This window comes from Motacilla alba, chromosome 20, assembly GCF_015832195.1.
Source record: "Motacilla alba alba isolate MOTALB_02 chromosome 20, Motacilla_alba_V1.0_pri, whole genome shotgun sequence".
NCBI lineage: Eukaryota > Metazoa > Chordata > Aves > Passeriformes > Motacillidae > Motacilla > Motacilla alba.
Genome location: NC_052035.1, coordinates 14,246,722 through 14,263,362, shown reverse-complemented (window position 1 = coordinate 14,263,362; position 16,641 = coordinate 14,246,722). Strand labels below are relative to the sequence as shown.

The window sequence follows — 16,641 nt, the reverse complement described above, 5'->3', positions numbered from 1 at the left end:
CCCGCTGCCAGCCGTGCAGGAGGGACGGGCTGCGGGCGGGCAGCAGCTCCGAGGGCTGCACGCCCCAGCGCTCCGCTGGGCTCGACGCGGGGGCAGCGAGAGCCCGGCCGGGCCGTGCCGAGCGCCTCCGCTCGCTGCCGCCTGCCCGGCCCCGGGGACAGCGGCCATGCCCCAGCCGGCCCCACACGGCATCCCGGCCCCACAGCGAGCGCTCGGTGTCACCCCGGCCCCACAGCGAGCGCTCGGTGTCACCCCGGCCCCACAGCGAGCGCTCGGTGCGGCGGCCCTGGGCGAGCACCTGCCGCCCCGGCAGCCCCCGACGGCCGCGGCCCGGCCCCGAGGAGCTGCCGGGGGCTCCGCCGCACCCGGGCGGCCCCTCACCAACCTTCGATCGGCTTCGGGTCGTAGTCGAAGTCGAAGAGGATGGAGAAGTCGAGCTCCTCCTGCGGGCTGTCCGGCCGGGCCGGGCCGGGGCCGTGCCCGGGGCCCCCCTGGTGCGGGCCGGGGTCGGGGCCGGGCCCGGGCCCGGGGCCCGCGGCGCTCATGGCGGCCCGGGAGCGGGGCTGCCCCGAGAGCCGCGACCCGGCGGAGCCTCCGGCAGCGAGAGCCGGGCGGTCAGAGCGGGGAAACGGAGGGAACAGCGCGAGGAAACACCGAGAAATGCCCTGGCTGGGGAGGCTGCGGCGGGCGCGGGGCCCCGACGGCGGGTGCGGGCGGCGAGCCCCGGGCAGCACGGTTCAGCACGGTTCGGTTCGGCTCGGTCCGGCTCGGCTCGGCACGGCACGGCACGGCTCGGCACAGCACGGGCGGCAGCGGGGCAGCTTCCTGCTCCTCGCAGCCACCTGCGCCGGGGCCGCCCCCGGGGAGGAGCCGGCACCGGCCCGGCAGCACCGCACGGGCCCCGCCGGCAGCCGCGGGGATAGCGGGCCTGCCCGGCACCGGCGCTCCGGGAATGCCGCCCCTCGGCCCAGCATCTCCGCCCTGCTGCCCCACGCTCGGCGTCACCGGCCGTCTGGCCCGCAGCCCCTCTCGGCGGAGGGCTGCAGGGCCCCGGCCGTGCCCCTGCCCGCTCCAGGCTTCGCGCATCCCTCGCCATGTGCTCCCGCTGCCGCGGCAGGCCGCGGCACCAGCGGCTGCCTGGGAGCACGGAGCGGCCTCTCCTCGCTGGAGCACCTTTAGAGGCACCGGGCCCGTCGTGCACAAGGGCTCTGTTCTCCTCCTGCCTCGCTCACAAACAGCGTTTCAGAGGATGGGCGCTCGCCGCGTTCCCTGCTGACCACAGCCGGGTGCTGCCAGCTTCCCCGGGTCCCCCCAGCCACCTCCGGCACATTGACTGCATTCATCCCATCTGCCCTGGCCCCGCACGGGGTGCTGGCCGCTGCCCCCCGACAGCTCCGGCCCCTGGGGCGGCCGCTACAACCAGCAGTGGCTTCACTCGCGGGGGACTGGGGACCCTGGGTTTGTGTGTTCAGAGCATCTGCGGGCAGAGGGCTGCTCCCTCGCTTACCTGTTTGTGTGGTGCCCTTTATGAGTGTGCGGATGGCTGTCATCAGGTCTGTGAGTTTGAAAAATGCTCCTAGTCTGTAGACGGGGCAGGGAGGCAAAGGCAGAGGGACCAAGATCATTAAAAAAGTATTTTGGTGTTTACTTCAGCTTGTTTTTATTTGCTAAGCCTGTCAGCACGGCAGCATTAACTGCAAGACAAATCTTTAAGTTTCGTTACTTGTCTAAGGTCACAGAAAGTCTGTTTTAAAGCACACACGAACCAGAATCTGTGCAGCTGGGCTTATAACCTACTGCCTTTCTCATTAATGTGTCCAGCCAAGTAATGACAAATCATTCTCATCACACCCTTTTGCTCCATCCTGTGCTCGTCCAGAGGACAAGAACTCAGACTTTCCCTGCAGTTTGCAGTCAGGTTCCTCACCAAGTTTCTGAAGAAGCCCAGGACTGGCAGGTGCCCCTGCAGCTCTGGGTGGCAGCAGGGGCACTGCTGGGTGAGCAGAACCAGCACTCAGGGCTGGGGCTGAAAGGGCAGCAGCCAAACCTGCTGGGAGCCTGCATCGGGCCAGCTGGGCAGCAGCCACACCAGAATCAGCCCTTGTGGCATCAGTTTGTTACTGGAAGGTGCCGGGGGACAGGGAAAAGGGCCTGTCAGAAAGGGCAGGGGAGCCTGCAGACAGAATGTTCACTGAGGTATTCACAGACACTGCCAGCCCCTTGGGGAACCTGTGCTGCTCTCTCTGAGAGCCTGGTTTGTTCTGAATTGTTTAAACATCTATTAAATTGCATTGTTTGTGTCTGTTGTCCAGTGATCCTTGCCGTTTGCTGAGCACTGGCCTTTTATCATCGCCTCTTCTATTTAAAATTCATTAGAAAAACAAAATATACTTGCTGATCCTGGCTTAGCACTAAAGAGAGCTGTCATCCTCACAGCTGACACCACACGGAGCACGACCGGAGAGCACCAATTGGATTAGCCTCAGAAAGAAATGCCACCAAAACGCTGGGCTTTTTAAGTGAGCTCCAGGTGATTGCAGGAGGGCATGGGGAGACAACCCCGACTTCTGCTGAAGCTCTGTCCCATCCCTTACCTCCCAATTAGGCATGGGAAACTTCAAACTTATCCTCAGCTACTCCTAGGATTAGTAATACTCCAGAAATGGAAAATGTACCTTTTGCTTTCCAAGAGGAGCGTGTCATGCGAGAGTCTCGCTGCTGACACGCGGAACCACCGCTCCTGCTCTGCCCAGGAGTGAGGGTGACAAGACAGCCATGAGAAAAGTGCTAGAGAAACCTAGGAATTAGCTCCGCTTATAGGATTCAAGGATTTTTGCCCAGCAGACAGCTCGACAGATGTCAGGGAGCAGGAGCCACCAGGCTGTAACGCAGTGTGTGCCTGCTGCTCCCCCCTGCAGCTCCCGGGGCACACCAGGACACGGATCCCGTAAGATCGCCGCTCAGAGCCTCCAGGAACAGAGTTTCCACATGCTCTGGGAGCACAGAGATGTGAGTTGGAACGCTCTGTGAGCTGGGTTTGGACCTACCTGTGTGTTATTTCGAGCAGAAATGTTCCAAATGCACAAAATACAGATCTGACCTAAATATTAGAGGGGCATGAAGCCGCTGGTAGGTGCAGGCAGCTGCAGAATCCAGCTCAAGTGACAGCTCTAGTTTTTGGAGCCTTCCAAAGGCTGAGTGGAGTTTAGTTGAGACCCAAAACAGGCTCTTGAGCCCACAGTGAAAATAAAACATTTTGAATTAAGTTTTAGCTGTTAATAAGTACATAACTGACAAATACTGCCCACAGTCTGTCATTAACAATTAGTGGTGAAGGAAAGGCAGGGGAGCTCCTGGACTGAAATAGACTGTGGGCTCTTCAGCCCAGCATATCCACTCAGAAACATCAAAGGGAAAACCCAAACAACGTGACAAACGCTTCCCAAAGCTTGATTTCCATTACTGCTGGAGGGAAGGGCTGGAGCACAGTGTCCAAAGACCAGAAATACTGCTTGGTGTTCCTAAATCTCAATCTTTATCACATCAGAGCCCTCTTTTCCCCAGGGATCCTCCATGCATTTCTCCTGTGTCCAGGGTCATGGTGGTCCCAGCTCTGCTCAGGCTCTCAGCACCCACCCTGCGATCCAGGAGTCAGCACTTGCTCCGGGGTTTTTCTGTAAAGCTGTTTTCATAAGCCAAAAAGGTGTTTGAAGGACTGAAGCAAAGCCTGTCCTTGGCAGCATTAACAGAATTTGCAGCCACGTATGCTTGCAGCAGGCTCCACACAGAGCAGAGCTGGAGATCCACGGCGCTGCCATTTCAGGGAACTGCAGGATGGAAGCAGTCCTTCTCCACATTCTTGGATCCGTGCTGGCCTTTGGCAGGTCTGCACTTCAATAAAACTTCAGAAGAATGTGAATACTGAACTACCTAGGTGCTGGGGGACGGGGAATCCAAAAACAAAGCTGAGAAGAACCCTTCCAGTGTAACACTAACTGGGAGCTAGAGAGTACTTCACATATTTCTCACAGTTTAAATGCTCTGCCCATGTAACTTCTCATTGACCATTTTCAGTTCCTACTTGTACTGCCCCACTCTATTCCCTGCACCAATAACTTCACTAACGCAAGGGAGCAGAGGATGCTCTGAGGTGAAGAAATTCTATTTGATCTCAGAAACGTCCGTGCTAATTATTATTTGTCCCACACGATACATAATTTACTCTCGACCTCTACTACTGCAATACCTTCGCATTAAACTTTTTAAGAGAAAAAGAGGTAGAAAAAAGCGGATTAAGAAAGCTGCATGTCTATTTAGCTGCTAAAACCCAAAGAAAATATGAGTCAATGCTGTCTTAAAAATCTAAGTGTTCTAATGGTGTATGTGGCAGGCATTAGAAATTTAACAGGCAACTAAAACTTGCACATGGACTTAATCCAAGCTCTTTAAAATGAGCTCAGCCTGTGAGTGACTGGTTGCTTGGTCTGCAGAGTGGGGAGTGTTATTAGAGAAAAAAAAGGAGGGAGAGAAGGGAGAAATATCTGGTAGCTCCCTTGAGAGGCACAGGCACACGCACTACTTTTCAATTTTGGGGTCAGCTTGAGTCACAGATATTACCCCCCAATTTCAAGCTCAGAGTGGTTTGGCAAGAAAGGACAATGGAAAAATTGCTCATATCTCCACGTTCCCATTAAGTTCTGAAGTCTGCTGGGCAAACCAAAGGAATGCACATATCATAGTTTTAAAAAAATAGATTAGACCAGTAGTGGAAAAGAAGTTCTAGGATATTATTATCCTTGGCTATTTTTTAAAAAATGAGTGATGAAATTTCACTTAGAATATCTGCTGGAATATTATAAAAGAGTGCTCCAGTTCTGACAGGGTCCCATCTGTGAATGTGATTCCTGCCCTGCACGAAGGACTCTGGAGTCATTTGCTGGCTGTGGCTGGTGTCCCACAGGACGGGCTGGCAGAGAGAAAGGTCAAGTGACAGAATTCACAGCCCTGGGACCCCAGGATGCCCCAGGGACCCGGGGGCACCTGGGCAAGGTCTCTGCCGTGTCTGGGACCTGCTGGAGCCCAGCTCGGGGAGCAAAGGCACGGAAGCAGTGTTGTGCTGGCAGGGTGTTTGTGCAGAGCCCTCATTCCTCATCCTGAGCCTGCTCCAATCACAGAAGGGGATAAGGGCTTAAAATTATTAACACATCATCATTTACACACCCTGCATTAGTAAGACTCTAACACTTTGTTGTGGGTGCAGGAATCCTCCCAGAGGCAGAGTCTGATCCCAGAAATGCCATGTATTATTAACCCCTTGCAGTTTCATGCTGCTTTTTCCTTGTGGAAGTGTTGGGATCAGCCTTGTGACACAGAGGCAAGTCAGGGGCAGGGGCTGCTCCCATCACTCCTGCGCCGCTGACAGGAGCAGGCATTTGCACCAGGCACAAATACATTCTGGGCCCGGGAGCATGTTCTTTCTGGAGCATCTCAAGGCTCTGCCGTGCAACTGATTGCACTGCTCCCCTGGCTGCTGGGGTCTCAACTACTCGATCTGGAAATAAGAAATAAATTAGTGCTTTTCATTCTGGGCTGTGGCTGCAGGGCCCTGGGGAAAGCAGAGCTGCCCAGCACTGGGAGGGGTGGTGGTGCTGCCCCCGGTGCTGCCCCGTGCTGGGATGCTGCTGTCCTGCAGCAGGTGAGGGCCCTGACCGGAGCACGGAGTCTCCTTTGTGAAATAACTTCCACGGGCTCTTGCGAGAGTGACTAAGAGCAGCTGCAGCGCTCAGGAGAGAGGGAGTTTTGTCTGGAGAAAGCCGAGGAGATACGAGGCAGGGCAATGGCCTGATCCTAAGGCGGTATAAAGCCACTCAAGAGTCTTTCCATTGGCTTGTCGGAGAGTCGGAGCTCTCGGACGATCCCCTTTGGGTGTAGGTGTTAACGAGTGTGTTTTGGCAGGTGCCCGGGGAGCTCGCTCCGGCAGGAGAAAACAAACAGCGGCTACCAAGGGCCCTCAAAGGCAGCCGTGCCCCGTGCCCCGGAGCCCGCTCAGCCTGCGCGGCTCTGACTCAGCTCCGAGCGGCGCTGCCAGCGCGCCCGGGGGAACCGGCACCGAGGATGGAGCTGCCCGACGGAAGAGCCCTTCCCTCCTGCCCCTCCTGCCCCTGCTCCCCGCAGCGGCAGCGCTGTCACAGCCGAGCCCACCCGCCCGGCGGCCGCAGCGCTCCGAGCGCCGGGGGAGCGCCCGGGCTCGCTGCTCGCTGCGGGAGCGGGGCTGCGGGCTCCCCCCGCACCGAGCATCCTCCCCCGCACCGAGCATCCTCCGCCCGGCACGGCCCGGAGAGGCGCCCCGAGCCGCGCTCCGTGCGAGCCCGAGCCCCTCCGCCTCCGCACGGCCGCGCCCTGCCCTGCCCTGCCCTGCCCGGCCCTGCCCGGGGCCGCAGCCCGGCGGGGCAGCGCGGGGGATGCCCGAGGGAGCCGCGGCATCCCCGGATCTGCCCGGTTCCCCGGCGGCGGGCACGGCCGCGCTGCGGAGCGGCCGCTGGCTCGGGCCGGGGCTGACGGCGGGGCAGGCTCCTCCTCTCGCCGCGCTTAACTCTTGCCTCCTCCCCGAGCCCGCACGCCGCCCCCGGCCCCGACCCCCGCCCGCCGCCCGGCCCGGCCGCGCCCCCGCCCCGCGGGCACCGGCCCCGACGGGACCCCCGGGCACCCCCGGGCGCCGCGGCCGCCGAGCCCCGGGCCGGCCGCGCTGCCGCAGCCTCCGGCGGGCCCGGGGCGGCGAGCGGCGCCCCCAGCCCCCGGGCCGGGCGGGCGGCGCAAGGGTTAAGCGGCCGGGTTAGTCAGCGCGGCTCCTGGGGTGATGGCTTGGAAGAGGAGAGTCCCTCTGGCTGGAGTTTAAAGGAAGCCGCTCCAGACGGATTCGTACCGCCGTGGCGGATCGCTTCAGACCAAACCGAACCTAAAGGCAGCCCCGTCCCTTCCCCCGGGGCCCTCCTGGCCGGGAGCCCCTCCTGCCCACCCGGCTGGGACGGAGCGAGCCCCGGCACGGCAGCGACACGCACGCAGCACCCGGACGCGCAGCAGGCACACCCTACCTTGATCCATAGACCTCATGATGTGGTGGTAGTGTACCAGCCTGCAGGCAGTTTCTCGCTGCATCGGGAATTTAAAAAAAAAAATAAAATCTATAGCAGAAAAAAAAAATTTGAAAAAAAGAAAAAAGAAAAAAATTCTTCTTTAAACCATCTTCAAGCAGTGCCGCCCGGACAGAGGGAACCCCTCTTGCTCGCCTCCTCAGTAAATGTTTGGAGGTGCAAAGAGGGATCCGAACTGGGCTGAGCGTGTTCCTGAAGTGAAGTCAGTTCTCTGCTCTGAGATGAGGGTTACTAGAGAGGGAAAGGCCACTTCCTTCCCTGCTCCGAGTGTTTATAGTCTTTGAATGCTGTAAAATAACGGGATTCCCTCACTGTTTCCTCCTGTTTATCCCAGTGCCATGGAAACCCCTGGATCGCCTCCATCTCCCAAACTGAGGGCTTTCCTGCAACTTCACACTCAGGAATCCATGACGTCTCCCAGCTCCGGGCCAAGGCAGCTCTGCGGCTTTCTCAGTCTGCAGCACAAGCACTTAATTGTTGAGCAGAAAGTTAGAGAGCGAGTAAGAAAGAAATATGGATGATGTTAAAAATCCCAGTGTGTGCTTTTTAAACAAAACTTGCAGGAACTGCAAAGCCTTTCAAAGCAACGGGGCTTCTGTGCAGAAGTTTTCCTTCTTCCCAGCAGAGACAAGCTCAGGCTGCTGCTGCTTTTACCTTTGAATAAATCATTCAGAAAAGCGAAGTCCCCAGCTTATATTTATGTCTTTTAAATTCAGCGGCACTCTATTAATACCCATCTTGTTACTGGCACAGGTTTTGGCTTCTAATTACCACTGGCTCGATTCTTCATACAAAGACGAGAAGAAAAATTAAGAAGCGGTGAATTTGTTTAGCGGCGTTGCACAGACCTCTCTCTGTTCCTATTTTTAGATCAATTTAGGAGAGGAGCAACCCCATGGATTTCCACTGATACACGTGGAGCTTAGCAAGAACGAAATAGCCAAGGAAGCCTCCGAAACCAAGACAACCCGTGTGTGTTTACACGTCCTATGTATAAACAGGAAAATAAAGCAGGAGAAAACAGGAAAATAAAGCCGGGGATGTCATGAACTGCGGCGGTGTCACAATGTATGGATTTCACTGCTGTGTCAGGAGCATCTGCCTCTCTCTGCCGCTGGGCTCGGCATCTCCGGGCACTTGCACAGAGCTCGTTCCAGCAGGGATGCGGAGGTCACACACATATAAACGATCCTCCGGGGAGGGGGCAGCTCCGCGGCCCCTCGGGGAGAGCGGCCGGGGTCAGCCGAGCCCCGGTGAGTCACGGCAGCCGGGCTTGGCCGGGTGAGCGCGGAGGGCTGCCTGGCACCCGCCCCGCATTTCCATTTTTCACTCCCTCGCTCCCCAAATCCACTCGAAGGAGGAGGTATCGCAATCAAACTTTGTGCCGCTCGCGTTTGTTGTCCTGCAGGCTAGCAACTGCAGGCGGCCCGGGGAAACTCAGCGCACCTCACTTTCCTATCCTTTGTCATCTTTGGACACGTCGGGGCGGAAATACCTTATGCAACCGGCCTCCCCCGGGAGCGGGGCAGCCCCGGCCCGGGGACCCCGCCGGCCGCGGCTGCCCCCGAGCCCCACAGCGGCCCCCGAGCCCGCAGCGGGACCCCCTGGCAGCGCCCGCACCCCGGAGCTTCTCCTGCCCGGCCGCGGGGCTGAGCCGCCCTCCCGAGAGGATGCTCCTCCTGAGCCCTGCATGGCGGGGCAGGGCCCAAAACTGCACCGGACCCTCAGGCTCGTGCCTGGAGGCTTCTCCCGGTCACGGCCCTCTCCACGAGCAGCTTCGGACCGCGGGCGAGGTCCCGCAAAGCCCCGGCGCTGCTCGGCAGGCGGACCCGGCAATCCCCGGTACTCCGGCACACCTGAGACCCCGCACTCCGGCACGGGGGGCACACCTGAGACCCCGCACTCCGGCACGGGGGGCACACCTGAGCTCCAGCACCCCCTGGCACAGGGGGTACACCTGAGCTCCAGCACCCCCAGTACAGCGGGCACACCTGAGCTCCCCGCATCCCCTGGCACAGGTGGCACACCTGAGCTCCCCGCAGGCTCTGAGCGCATCCAGCACCGGCAGCAGCGCAGCCGGAATCACCGCGTTCCTGTTTGGGAACAGTTAAGGGAAACCGAGGTTTCCCAAAGCCGCTGCTTTGCGTGGAGAGCAAAACGATTTTAATTAATTACTAGTCGGGAGAAATAAGTAATTAGCCCAGCTTCCACCGCTGCGCTCTGAGCGGTGACCCCACACCCCCAATGCTGTTAGAATTGCCCTGGGGAGCGCAGCGGGCGATGGGGACGGGGCTGGGGACGATGGGGACCAGGTTGCGGCGATGGGGACCGGGCTGGGGACGATGGGGACGGGGCTGGGGACGATGGAGACCGGGCTGGGGACGATGGAGACCGGGCTGGGGACGATGGGGACGGGGCTGGGGACGACGGGGACCGGGCTGGGGACGATGGAGACCAGGTTGCGGTGATGGGGACCGGGCTGGGGACGATGAGGACAGGGCTGGGGGCGACGGGGACGGGGCTGGGGCGATGGGGGCGCTGAAGCAGAGCCGGGAAGGGGCAAACCGGGGGCGAGCAGGGGGGGGCACAAGCCGGGGGCACCTGGCCAAGGGGATCCCGGAGGCTGCGAGCGGAGAATGGGCCACCCCGACGGAAAGCTCGGCCTCCGCCCACGCGGAGCTGCCGCGGGGGAGCGGCCCCGGCCGCGGTTCTGGGCACACAGGTTGGCTGCCCTAGGCTGCACCGTTTAAAAATACAATGTCTTTCTTTTAATAGCCCGGTTTGATCGGCTCCCGCTAGTTCACATGACAGGCTTCTCCTAAAATATCTTCTTCCACTAAGTTTTTTCCAACTTAAAACTGCTGAATCCTGCTACCCAAATTAAACTCAGCGCAACGCGAAAAAAAAAAAGAAAAAAGAAATAAATAAATAAAGAAGTGAAAGAGGGCTGGCGGCTGCCTCCGGACTAGCATTCCCCAAACCAGCATATGACACAACTGTAAGATTTCCAAGGCTTTTGGAGAGTTCAGCGAGAGAATCGTGTCCTCCACTGGCTGCAGCTTCCCCGCTGAGTTAAACTTTCCTGACGGAACCTTTCTCCATCTGGCCGCGGCTCCAGCGCGTTGTGAGCGGCCGCGGAGGAGAGGGGGATGTAGTTCAAGTCTTATATAACTGTGCAAGCTGGATGCGGGGGCAGAGACTTTCCCTAGAAACGAGAGATTTTTATATATATATAGTTATTTTTAGCTGCCTTTTTCAAAGGAAGGCCAAATACCTCCGACTTTCCTTTGCTTTCTTATTTTGGTATCACTAAGGGATTTTATTTTTGGAGGTAGGGAGCTATTAATAGCTAATATTTTTAGCTCTTTATTCCCTCTTTAGGAGAATACTTCCTCTTCCTTTTTTGGGGCACATTCCGGACCGCATCCCTACCCCCCAAAAACCGACCCAGCTCCCCCCCATGCCCCTGGCACCCTCTGGGATGTGCCCAGCGGGTGCCTGGCTTTGGGGACAGGGGAGAGATGCACATGCTGGCCCCGACCCCAGCAGCTCCCTGGCTCGGGGGGTGGATTTGGAAGCTGAACTCGTCCCGGGAACAGCCCGGCCGGTGCTCAGCCCGGGCTCACAGCCCAGGAGGCCGAGCAAGGAGCTCCGTGCCCAGCCCAGGAGAGCTGCAGGCAGCCGGGGAGGGATGCAGGCAGCCGGGGAGAGCTGCAGGCAGCCGGGGAGGGAAGCAGGCGGCCCGGGGAGGGATGCAGGCGGCCCGGGGAGAGCTGCACACAGCCGGGGAGAGCTGCACGCAGCCGGGGAGAGCTGCACGCAGCCCGGGAAGAGCTGAAGGCAGCCGGGGAGAGCTGCACACAGCCGGGGGAGAGCTGCAGGCAGCCCGAGGAGAGCTGCAGGCAGCCCGGGAGAGATGGAGGCGGCCTGGGAGGCTCGGGGGCTCTGGGGAGCCTGGTCCCGGGGGTCCTGGCCCGGGGGTGTTCCTGACTTCCCCCGGCAGCAGCCACCCACAGCATCACCCTGCCGGAGGATGAGCCTCCCTGCCCGGCTCCACGCAGGCATTTGGCAATAAAACCCATTATTTCAAAAAATTATTATTATTTCTCATGCTCTTTAGGAGATAAGGCATCAAGGCTTCCTGAGGATGTGCTCTCAGGCCATTGGGGCAGCTGCCTGGATTTTATCATCAGAGACTTCATGGAGACATCTCTGTTTTCCACTTGCAAAAGGTATTTCGGTCTCACAGCAACAATAAGTATTTTTGACAAAAGCCGCTCGCCCTTCCAAAGTAAATAGCGCTGTCCCCGAGCGTGCCCTCGCAGGAGGCTCCCGAGCAGCCTCCACACGTCCGTGCCGGCTGCAGAGCGGGGCTGAGCAGCATTCCCACGCTCGTGTCCTCGCTGCCCTCCCGGCTCCCGCAGCCCCGGCAGGGCCTCCCCTTCCCGAGCAGCCCCGGAGCATCCTCCAGCCTCGGGCTCGCTCCCGGCCGTGCTCCCGTGGCATTTACCTGCTCGCTGCCTCGGGTGAGCTCCCGGCCGTGCTCCCGTGGCATTTACCGGCTCGCTGCCTCGGGCTCGCTCCCGGCCGTGCTCCCGTGGCATTTACCTGCTCGCTGCCTCGGGTGAGCTCCCGGCCGTGCTCCCGTGGCATTTACCTGCTCGCTGCCTCGGGTGAGCTCCCGGCCGTGCTCCCGTGGCATTTACCTGCTCGCTGCCTCGGGTGAGCTCCCAGTGTCGCATCGTGTGAGCTCTGCCGGCCCGGGGAAGCCACCCGCACAGAGCTGCTCCAGTGTCCCCCAAATGAGAGCTTGCTCTGCACCTGCCCTTGGACATCCTGCTGTGGGAAGAGATCTCCAACCAACAGCCAGGAGTGAGAGGTGCCAGTTCTTCTGCTTGGCCCTGGATCTTCAGGCCCAGCTACCTGGGAAAGTCCCAGTGTTGGTTATATCAGGACTAGAGCTGCCTGTGAACCTCCTCCCCTCTGGCTGCTGCAGGAGGGAAAGGGAGAGGAACAGACACCAAGGCCAGGCCGTGCAGGTCCAGAGGCAGGTGCTGGATCGACCCACGGCATCCCTGGAGCTACAGCTGGATTTGTGTCCTGCCTGCTCTGCCCAGGGCAGCTGGACGCCTCTGGGGTCTGTCCCTAAATGTCACTGCACGCAGCAGCACAAGGGAGATTGCTGCCTTTGGTGCCTTGCTCCCAGCTCGTGGAAGGGTTTGTGGAATGAGAACAGCATCATTTATTAATTGATTGTTTTTCACACAAATTCCAAGGGAATTGTAGTTTAGAGTGATGTTCTTCAATCTAGAGACAGCCAAGCATCCACTGGCAGGGCACTGGCAAAAACGTGTATAAACTGATAGCATTTATTTCAGTTACATTGAGGCATAAGTTGGTTTAATAATAATAAACCCACAAATTAATGAGGTTAAACACCTGTGCATTAGGCTCAGGATGGAAACACTGAGGCAGTCATTCATTATATCATACGATGGCTAAACTAAATAAAGATAATAAAGAAAGGTTATGACTGTTTTGAAAAGGTGGCTTTAGTCCTTTCATATCAGCACCAGGGCAAGGGAATCTGATATTATATCCTGAACAAAATTTACAATTCATTACTGGGGCTCTGGCCACACCCAGCAGCTAATCTAGAATTTCACACATTTAATGAACTTCATACTTGAAATATGTGGTCTGTAAAATCTGATTTACACTGTTGTTAAAATAGCTGGCGTTTGAAAGAGAATATATTTCAAACTATGTATTTGTGCACAAAGTTTGTTGTGTTTTTTTTTCTTTCCAAAACCCCCAAACCCATTCATTAGTTCACCCCAACACGTATAAAACCTTCCCCGCAGTGTGGTTGCTGCTGCAGTATTTCTTTCAGCACCTCAGATTTACTCCCCACGTTTCTTTGGGAGCCAACTGCGCGCAGTTGTGCAGAGGGGCAGAGAGCCCCAGGGTGACCGTAGGCACTTCAGCCCCCGAGCTGAGCTGACAGGCCAGCCCGTGATGGAGTGCAGGGGCTGGAATTAGCCGTAATTAGTCCTTACCTGCCACCTCCACTAAGCTCTGCATTAGGTCAGGCCTGCCTGGGCCGGGCTCTGCCATCCCGGGCTGTGGCATTTTCATGGGATGGGAACACCTGGATTTCCTGCAGGCTCTGCTCTTCCTGCAGGCTCCGTGGCTCTCTGCTCCTCAGGGCAGGAGGGGCAGCAGGAGCTGCAGGAGGAGCTGGAGCTGTGGAAATCAGCGCTGGGCTCCTGGGGGGACATCACAGGGGCGCTGGCACTCACCTGTGAGACACAAGAGGTTTCTTTCTTTCAAAGGGAATTTATGGAGAGCACAGCTCTTGTAAGAATTAGCTCCACACTTCAGTAATGAGCCTGGCAAGGATTCAGCTCGGGCTGGAACGAAACCCGAGGGTTGTGTGAGGGGTGGGTGAGGGTGACCTGCTCCTTTCCATCAGCCCCGGGTCTTGCAGCAGACCCCAGCTCTGTGCTCCCGTTCCATCTGCTTTGGGAAGCTCCTCTCCCCAGGGGCCAGTGCTGCAAACAGAGATTTCACTCAGAATTTGTCTTCTGGAGCCTCTAGGAAAAATCAGGTGTTAAAATCTGACAGAGGCAATGCTGATCCTTATAAATGTGCCTTTTTATTCCAAACCCTAATCTCAGAATTCAAAGGTGCAGAGGAGTTCTGCCTCCGTGGGCACCATCCCTCGCCTTTCCCAGAGCTTTGTGAGCACAGCTTCTCCCCCTGGCAGTGACACCATTGCTGCTGGAGCAGGGAGATGCTCCAGTGAGACCATTACAGGGCATTTGATTTGTTCTTATTTTTAGCAGGAGTCCTGCTCAACAGCAACTTGCATCACTTCTTGTCACAGATCTTGTCGCATCTGCACCGAAGGAAGCTGAGGTGAGGTTTTAAAGCCAGCAGAGGCAGCACAGGGCAGCAGGCACAGAGGTGCCACAGCTCCAGCACAGCTCCTTGGAGCAGATGTGAGGCACAGCTGCCTGCCAAGGGCACAGGGCAGGACACCCCCGTGTCCCAGTGGCACCAGGGAGTGCCCTGGGCTGCCTGGGCAGCACACTCAGTGCAGCCTGCCCACCTCCACTCCTGCTCTCAGTTCATGCTGGGGGTAACTCTGCTTCCACCCTGGTAAACAACTCTCTGGATATGGTTAAGGCACTCAGAGTGTACGTTTAAAATAAAATCTGTTTCACATAAAAGGACAAATGAGAATGACTATTACCCCCATCTTTACTGCGTTAAATTCTTTTGCACAGCTTGTTCTTGTTACTCCTCCTTTCTGAGAGAATCTGAAGAGCAGACAATATTCTGCCTTACGTGGACAATTCCAGCAAGCCAAGAGTGGGAGGCTTTCAAGTGGGAATGCAGTGAGTTTAAAGCCCTTTTTGTAACCCACTCAGGTCTCGGCCACGAAGGGAGGAAGAGCAGCAGAGGGCAGGACATTCCCACAGGCAGATCCTGCAAGAGGCTCATCACCTCTGGCTTGAATCACAGCAGCAACGTTTCAGAGATGCACCACGTAACCCAGAGAGCCCCACAGCACCCAGAGAGCTTTAAGGCCATCGAATGCTCACGGCCTAAGGAGCCTCAGCATCAGCTTTGGAAGTGCCCTGAGCAGGGTGTGCAGCAGCACTGGCTGCTGGCACTGCCCAGCCTTGCCTGGAGTGCCCGTGCAGCTGCAGAGGGACCCCCCCTGCTCCCCCAGAGCCTCAGAGCTCCCACTGGCACTCACATTTAACACTCAGCACAGGGGGGACGTGCATCTGCAGCTCCAGAAGAAGACAGAACAGAATCCACTGAAATGTTTGGATTGGGGCTTTTCAACACTCCCAGTCAGGAGGTTTTCAGAGCCTGCAATCACATCTCTCATTTGACACCAGGCATCTGAACACGCTGTGGAAGAAGGAACTCTCCTGTAAGGCTGACTCCCCTGTTTGAGGTGCTGAGAAAATCTTATCACCAAAAAAAGAAATATCTTTATATCTTTTTGCTTCCTGTACTCTGCCTGTGGGGCCAGCCCAGACCACTGGTTCTCCTACCTGGGAAAGGGCAACAGGAGGAGTTCCCTCCCTCTAGGGAAGATGTAAGACAATTATTTACTGCCACAGCAGTTATTTATTGCCACAGCAATGCAGGGGGAAGGGGCAGTGGCTGAAGGTGAGGACAGAGCAGCTCAAGGAGGTTTTCTTCTCCCCAAATGGTTCATGTACAGGGAGGTCCCTACAGCTCCATCAGGCTCAGGGCCAGACACACCCAATGCCAGCCAGCACCTATTCTTTCTCCTCAGATAAAGGGAAAACCAGAGACACACCAGTGTCTAATACAACCCCAGTTTGGAAAACAAGGCCACTGGCATCCTTTGGTAAAGCCCAGGCTGAAAACCTAGCCCAGGACGTGTGATCTCCCAAAAATCTGCCAGCCCCTGCAGCGTTCAAACTTCTTGCATGAGCACAGCCACATGAAGAATGAAACGAAACCCCATGGAAATCTTTGACATTTCTACTATTATGCAATGTTTGGGTGAAAAAAAAAATTTGCTGAAATTCTCCTTCCCTTCCAGAGTGAGTTTAGAAAAACTATTTCTAGCTTTTTTTAATTACACATTTCACCATTAAAAAGAAAGCATCCATAAATTAAAGGAACCACTAGCCAGGGCTTATGTAACCCATTTAGAGTGGGAAATTGGTAACACTTGGGAGCAAAGTCTGTTCCTGTGATTTCTGGAGTCTAGACCATTCATTTGATGTGTGCAAACATCACAAAAATGGTTTATTTAATACTTGCATTAACTACTTTATACCAAAAAAAAAGTTAGTCATTAAAAAGGGCATCTGTGTCCCACAGAGTCTGAAAGAAACACTTCCAGGGATGGTCAGTGATCCCAGGGATAGCTCATCACTGCTTTCAATAAAGTCTCCCAAGTCTGAGATTTACTTTATCCAACTGCACTCTTAATTTTCTTGTTTTTAGGAGTGTTTATGGCTCTATCACATTTTTGGTAGAAAATTGCTGTACTGTGTTTGTACTCACCATTACTGACGTGTCCCCTGTGGAGAATATTCAGTGTTAAATCCTGCCTCTGCCCCTGCTCCTGACCCCGGGACTGCTCTCGTGCTGAGCCACTCACTGAATCAAACGTCCAAGGGATGAGAACGTGCCCAGAATAGCTGCTCCAGTGCTCTTGCATCACTGCTCTTCCCGGGGCAGCACAGATCTGTGTTCCAGGGACAATTCCCTCCTCATTCCCAGCAGAGGCTGCCAGCAGCAATCAGCACTCCTGTTAAAACCAAAGCTGGCTCTGGAAAGAATTTAACCCAGCAGCTCTGACCACCTCTTGGAGCTGCGTTTCCCCCGCACAGGTTAAAGGCCCGTGGTACAACTCCCCTGGATCCTGACAATTCCCACACGTCTGGGACTGGTCGTGCCAGGACTAACCAGCTGCATCATACAGGGG

General features: G+C 56.8%; 1 protein-coding gene across 6 annotated transcripts in view; it reads right to left on the bottom strand.

Moving 5' to 3' along the window:
* NFATC2 (nuclear factor of activated T cells 2) overlaps positions 1 to 7,399 on the bottom strand; it is an 82,999-nt gene extending 75,600 nt beyond the window's left edge. For 2 of the 6 annotated variants that reach the window (XM_038158764.1, XM_038158766.1), the window contains exon 1: positions 7,092 to 7,399. In XM_038158764.1, the coding sequence (XP_038014692.1) occupies positions 7,092 to 7,155 (64 nt within the window). In that variant the 5' untranslated portion in view covers positions 7,156 to 7,399. Of the gene's footprint in view, positions 1 to 385; positions 1,570 to 7,091 lie in introns of those variants that run through there. The other 4 variants (XM_038158760.1, XM_038158763.1, XM_038158761.1 and 1 more) reach the window with 4 other exon arrangements.
* Between the last annotated feature and the right edge of the window lie 9,242 nt (positions 7,400 to 16,641).